The sequence below is a fragment of the Mandrillus leucophaeus genome, unplaced genomic scaffold (assembly GCF_000951045.1).
Source record: "Mandrillus leucophaeus isolate KB7577 unplaced genomic scaffold, Mleu.le_1.0 Scaffold125, whole genome shotgun sequence".
In the NCBI taxonomy this organism is placed as follows: domain Eukaryota; kingdom Metazoa; phylum Chordata; class Mammalia; order Primates; family Cercopithecidae; genus Mandrillus; species Mandrillus leucophaeus.
The window spans coordinates 584,028-590,965 of NW_012100876.1; the positions used below are offsets into that span (position 1 = coordinate 584,028).

Consider the following 6,938-nt stretch of genomic DNA (forward strand, 5'->3'; position numbering starts at 1 on the left):
CGGCTAATTTTTATATTTTTAGTAGAGACAGGGTTTCGCCATGTTGGCCAGGCTGCTCTCCAACTCCTGACCTCAGGTGATCTGTCCGCCTCGGCCTCCCAAAGTGCTGGGATTACAGGCGTAAGCCACCGCGCCTGGCCAAGAGAATACGTTTCTGTTGTTTTAAGTCATGCAGTTTGTGGCAGTTTGCTACGGCAGCCCCAGGAAATGAATGCATGTGATAATCCAGAAAAAGCGCTCCATGCCATGGTGCCCGGCATGTAGTGAGTGCGAGGGGTTAGCTGTGATTATTATTGTTCTCATTATTAGTATTATGGTTCAAGGTCGGTTGTGACGGCCACAGATTTGGTCATAGGGAGACCCCTCTAACCTCCCTGGCCTCAAGTCTTGCTGGGGGTGGGGAGGGGTGGGTTCCCTGGTCATGGTTTCCCATGAGCTCCTGCCCGGAATGGGTGGCTGTCCTTGTGGCAGTGGCTGACTTCCACGGATCCCTGACGGGAGGGTTCTGTTGAGGTTGGTGGGGGTGCCCTCTATGAGTCCTGGTTGTGGGGAGGGGTGGAGGCTGCTTGGTGTGGCAGCTGCCCAGGGCTGGTTTCTGGAGCACAGCTCAGCAGATGCCTCAGGAACCTGTCTGGCAACAACATTCCTCCGCCACTCAGAGCAGCTGGCTGTCACTCGCAGCCCATTGTGGTTTTGTAAGGCGCAGACAAGGAACGTCAGCTGCTTCCCAGCAGGGCCCGTGAGTCACTTCGGCAGTTCTGAGCCCAGAGTTTCCCCTGTGGAGGCCAAAACCCTTGCCTCTCGGCCCAGCTTCTGTCCTGCGACCAAAGGTGGGTCTTCTGAGGCCTTTCTCTTTTTTTTTTTTTTTTTTTTTGAGACGGAGTCTCGCTCTGTCGCCCAGGCTGGAGTGCAGTGGCCGGATCTCAGCTCAGTGCAAGCTCCGCCTCCTGGGTTCACGCCATTCTCCTGCCTCAGCCTCCCGAGTAGCTGAGACTACAGGCGCCCGCCACCTCGCCCGGCTAGCTTTTTGTATTTTTTTTAGTAGAGACGGGGTTTCACCCTGTTAGTCAGGATGGTCTCGATCTCCTGACCTCGTGATCCGCCCGTCTCGGCCTCCCAAAGTGCTGGGATTACAGGCTTGAGCCACCGCGCCCGGCCTTTCTCAAGAGGAAGCCAGGAGGGGCAGGCCCCGGGATCCTGAAGACACACGGGAAGACAGATCCCACCGCACTTCCCTACTTCCTCAGCCTTCTGGGCTTGGGGCAAGGAGTGTCTTTTGGGTTGACACTTTTCAGGTCTCGGTTTTCTCACCTGTGAATGGGGATGTTGTGAGAACTTGATGAAGTTTTAGAAGTGACAGCACCCTCCCCTTTCCTCTCCCCAGCATCTCAGGTAGCAAGTCAAATGGTTCAGAGCCGCTGGTAAGAGGATTTGACCACATCCCTTCCTGTGGGTACGTGGATGGCCACTCATTAACATCAGGACCAAGGAGGCCTCAGGAGGAAAAGGGGCAGGACTTCTGAAAACCCTCACCCCAGGTGAAGTTCAAGAATGTAAAAGCCTGTTTGTAGCAGGGATGACCCAGCCAAGTTCATCCTCGAATGGACACCGGGGTCTCCGAGCAGCACTCGCCGCAGGGCACGGACTTAACCCCGGCGCCAAGCACTGCATGTGTGCCTGAGGTGGGGTAGTGGCAGGAAAGGAGTCTGGGGGTGTTTGGGGGTATGTATAGTGACTCAGAAGAACTTGGTGATCCCACGGACCCAGGCAACTTGGCCATGGGACAAGCCATGGCTGGGTGGAGTTGGCGGGGGGCAGACAGACATTTCCTCCCCTTCCCCCAGGCCCTGAGTGGAGTGTTTAGCAGGAATACCCACTTCACTTATGTTTTTGGAGCCTCCGTTTCCAACATCAGGTGCAGCAGCCGCATAGGGGCACCCCCAGTCTCCCTGGTGAGGGGACTCAGGCATCAGTGCTGGTCTTGGAGGGCATCCTGGTAGAAGAGTCAGGCCAGGCGTCGATGTGGTCCCAGCTCAGCCAGGTTGGGGGTGATGGGCAGAGAGTCTTGTAAGCAGCCCCTGCGGCTTTGGAAAATGCTTGGAGCAGATCCTAGAAAACACGTAGCGGTGGGGGGGTGCGGTGTGGATCTTGAAGCACAGAGATGTACCTGTGACCTTGAGCTAACAGAAGTAACCCAGAGCTACTCTGGTTGCAAATGAGCACAATTCTGCCTCCAGTCAGCCTCCCAGGACCCCCACAGCCTTGGGCACCATTTATCCAGGTGGCTTGTTTGCCACCGGGCTCTGTGCATTGCAGGACTGGTTTGGGCAGAGTTTGTTTCTGTGGATAGAGGCAGGGCTGCTGTGAGAAGTGAAAGGAGGCCACTCCAAGTCCCCAGCCACAACAGACTGCCAGCATCAGCCTCCAAAGATGGTATCACCCCAGCCAGGACAGGGCCAGGCCTGCGGGTTCTAGAGCATGTGCAGAACTTTGTTTCTGAAACTCCTTCCTATCCAAGGCTGGTTCCAGTTCTAGCCATACTTGAATTTTGCTGAGTTTGAGTATCTGCTGTGTGCTAGGTTTTGTAGTGGATAAAAGAAGGGCAATAATAGGCCAGGCATGGTGGCTCACACCTGTAATCCTAGCATTTTGGGAGGCCGAGGTGGGTGGATTGCTTGAGCTCAGGAGTTCAAGACCAGCCTGGGCAACATGGTGAAACCCCATCTCTACTAAAATACAAACACTTGGGTGTGTTGGTGCATGCCTGTAGTCCCAGCTACTTGGGAGGCTGAGGCAGAAGAACTGCTTGAATCTGGGAGGCAGAGGTTACAGTGAGCTGAGATCGCACCACTGCACTCCAGCCTGGGTGACAGCATCTGTCTCCAAAAAAACAAAAAAGAATGACAATAATGGTGGTAGTCCTAATGACAGTGACAGTTTCTTCATCTGTAACATGGGATAATTACAGTACCCGCCTCATATGTGCTGTGAGGATTAAACGGGATAGTAGCATATAGTACCTAGCACATAGTACGTGCTCAATAAATATTACCTGTTAATGAGGAAACTGAGGGTCAGAGAGGTTAAGGGCCTTACCCTAAGTCACACAGCATGGGAGTCTGAATCAGGGACCTCCAATCTAATGTAGGAGACTGACAGTCCCTCACAGTTGTGAATCCAGTGCTAGGTGAGCTAAGGGAAGGGGAGGTGGTCCTAGGGGACTTCTGACTAGGTATCAGGAGTCCCCACGGAGGAGGTGGTCCTTTCATTGAGCCTCACAGGTAAACAGCTGCAGGTGGAGATGTGGGGGTGGGGGCGGAGCATATGGAAAACTCAAGGACCAGAAAGAGGGTGCCTTGGGGGGTCAGTGGGAGAAAAGGCCAGGCAGGGCGGCTGCAGGCAGATGGTGAAGAGCTCTGAATGCATGCTGAGGAATGGCCCACAGTGACAAGGACCCCACTGACTGTGCCCTTGAGAGGCAGTGTGGTACAGTGGTTCAAGACCTGGACTCTGCAGCCAGCCTGCCCCAGTCAAATCTATAGCAGGGGGACAGTAGCGGGATGTACAGGAAGAATAAGCAGGGGTGACTGCACAGCTCTAACCCAGTGCCAGGGTAAATCCCTTCACCTCTGCCTACCTGTCTACCAGGGACTGTGTGGCTTTTATGTCCAGGAGAGCATGGGGTTCCGTCTTCAGGCTGTGACTCTGGAGATGCCTCGAGTCTCCTGAGTCCCCGGCTCTCTTCCCCCTGAAGGCATGTGCTACAGAGGCTGTGAGGATGCCAAGCCCACCTGCGTGATTAGTGCCCAGGTGCAGGGAGTTGCTGGACACATGCAGGATGCCAGGTGGGAGGTTTGCTTCAGAGCATAGGAAATCCTAATTATTGTCATGCAGGTACTCAGCAGGCATGTAGGTTTGACCCCAGGGCTGGGATTCTCAGAAGGTGGTTAGAGTCTCCATTTGTTCACTTAAGACAGGAGCATCCGGTGCCATTTGCCCCAGGAGGTGGGCGTGAAGAGCATAGGACAGGGAGGCGTGGAGGGGGTGGAGTGGCGTGGGGGCAGCGCGTGCTTTCTGGGTTATCTGGAGATTTAGACAGGGACACTGTGCCTCCAAGATCCTCTGAGTTCTCCTTTTCCTTTTTTTTTTTTTTAATTTATTTATTTTTTTTTATTTTGAGACAAGGCCTTGCTTTGTTGTCCAGGCTGGAGTGGAGTGGTGCAATCTTGGCTCACTGCAACCTCCTCCTCCCGGGTTCAAGCGATTCTCCTGCCTCAGCCTCCCGAGTAGCTAGGATCACAGGCGTGCACAACTACGCCTGACTAATTTTTGTATTTTTAGTAGAGATGGGGTTTCACCATGTTGAGCAGGCTGGTCTCAAACTCCTGACCTCAGGTGCTCCACTAGCTTCAGTCTCCCAAAATGTTGGGACTACAGGTGTGAGCCACTGCGCCCGGCCAGGTTCTCCTTTTTCAACAGTAAGTTGCCCAAACAGTACAAGTGGAATGAGCTCCAGCCTCTTATTGGCCAGTTTAGCTAACCTCATGATGGATCCCTTGCACCTGTGCCCCTGGCTCAGCGTTAGGTCTAGGCTGGGGTTACCTCTTGGGCAGCGGCATCTGCCTGTGCCCCCGATTGCCAAGCAGACATGGCCGGACCAGTTGGTGGGGGCCCCTCACGAGCAGCAGGTGTTCCTTACTTACACTTTCTGGAGTGTTAAGATGTTTCTAGGCAACTGAGAGCACCCTGGCCAGCCCGGTGTTTCGGTGTTTCCAGTCCAGGCTTTGTTTCCAGGCCCTCCCTGTCTGAGCAACACCTCACCTCACCCTGACTCACAGGGTCTCTCCCGCTCCGCCTCCAGCAGTTTTCTTGCCACCCTCCCCGCATTCCTCCAGGTCCACACACACCTGCCCTTTGATTCATGGTTCTTTCCTCTCTGAGGAGAGCAAGCACCAGAGGCCAGGGCCCCATCACCTTCGGTCAGCAGCTGGGGCCACCGCCTGCCACTGGGTGTCTTCACACACACCTTTCCTGGGCTCTGGAGGGAGGCTGCTTAGAGGGGGATGATTGGAGAGGGCCTGAATGCTGAGGGCCCTATTCCAGAAGGCAAATCTCAAAGGCAGCTCTGGCCTTTTTTTTTTTTTTTTTAAGAGATGGGGTCTCGCTCCGTCACCTAGGCTGCACTGCAGTGGTGTGATCATAGCTCACTACAGCCTTGAACTCCCGGGCTCAAGTCATTCTCTGGCCTCAATCTTTTTTTTTTTTTTTTTTTTTTTTTTTGAGACGGAGTCTCACTGTCACCCAGGCTAGAGCGCAGTGGCACAATCACAATCTCGGCTCACTGCAACCTATACCTCCCAGGTTCAACTGATTCTCCACAGCCTCCTAAGTAGCTGGGTTTACAAGCATGTGCCATCATGCCCGGCTAATTTTTGCATTTTTAGTAGAGACAGGGTTTCACCATGTTGGCCAGGCTGGTCTTGAACTCCTGACCTTAAATGATCCATCTGTCTCAGCCCCTCAAAGTGGTGGGATTACAGGCGTGAGTCACTCCGCTTGGCCCCACACCTCAGTCTTCTAAGTAGCTGGGACCATAGGTATGCACCACCATGCCCAGCTAATTTTTAAATGTTTTTGTAGAAATGGGGTCTTGCCATGTTGCCCAGGCTGGTCTCAAACTCCTGACCTCAAGTGATCCTCCCTGCTCTGCCTCCCAAACTGCTGGGATTACAGGCTGAGCCATCACACTTGGCCTGACCTCTGAGTAGGTCTCTCTCTCTCCTGTCCTCCTTCCCTCCTTCCTCCTTTCTCTCTTAAACGGCTTTATTGAGATATAATTATCATACCACAACATTCACCTGTTTAAAGTGTACAATCCAATTGTTTTTAGTATATTCACAGAGTTGTACAACTGTCACCATAATCTAACTTTAGGACATTTTATCACGCCCCAAAGAAGCCCCATTCATAGTCACTCCTCATTCTCCCTCCCACCTCCCAGGACCTGGCAACCACTCAATTATTTTCTTTCCATGGAGTTCCTTGGTGATGCAACTGAACAGTGAAGCCAGTCCCAGGTGGCTGAGGTGGGATAGTCCTGCCCTTGGATCAGGCTTTCAGCAAGCAGAATCCCAGAGTGGGCCATCCAGCTGGCCCACTCACTTCCTCGTGGCTGTAGCCCTGAGAAGGTCACCAGTCTTCATGTACCCAGGGAGGGGCATGAGACCCAGAACAGGGAGGAAATCTGACCAAGGTCACATCGTGCGTAGAGGACACAGCTCCTGCTGGCAGTACCCACCATCTCCGGCACTCCAAGCTGCCTTCCCATAGCAGCCCCTACACATCCATGGGCCTCCTGCTGGCCTCAGTCCCTCCATCTGTACAATGGGAATAATAACACCTACCACACATGTTGCAGGGATTGAATGAAAGCAAAGGCAATCCTGTGTGTAAAGAGTTTTTCCCGGTGCCTGGCATGAAGCTGTCCCTCAGCCCCTTGCTGAAGTTTAATTAGATTAAATTCCCATCCTGGCATTCAGGGCCCTGCACGTTCTGGTTGTCTAGGGTGGATGGAAGTTTGTCCCTCCCCTAGAAGGTGGCAGATGGAAGCCACTGGAACCACAGGATGCTTGCTGCTTCCTCTCGGTCACCTGGAAGCTGGTGGTGTCGGCGGGGCAGGCGAGAGGTTGACACTAGTGGCGATGACTCAGCACAGAGAGCTGTGGGAGTCTGGTTAATCAGCAGCGTCAAAACTTCCTGTTGCTGTTTGCAAACAAGGGCCACCCCCGGAGGAGAAGGACCAGAGCTAGGGGAAAGGCTGCGCGTCACAGAACCTCAGCAAAGCAATGCTACAGTCTAAAGGCAGCAGCAGCAGTGGTGCTAAGAGTTCAGCACGTGGTCAGGGGCTGTGGCTATGGCTTTCCAGGAGCATGTGGCTT

At 53.7% G+C, this 6,938-nt stretch overlaps 1 protein-coding gene across 1 annotated transcript; it reads right to left on the minus strand.

The window, feature by feature from the left end:
• Window positions 1-1,882: 1,882 nt before the first annotated feature.
• Window positions 1,883-6,653, minus strand: LOC105533383. The gene is given in 5 exon segments (XM_011971815.1): window positions 1,883-1,959; window positions 1,962-2,061; window positions 2,064-2,109; window positions 3,638-3,857; window positions 6,405-6,653. Coding segments are annotated over 5 exon segments (516 nt in total). The 5' UTR covers window positions 6,478-6,653.
• Between the last annotated feature and the right edge of the window lie 285 nt (window positions 6,654-6,938).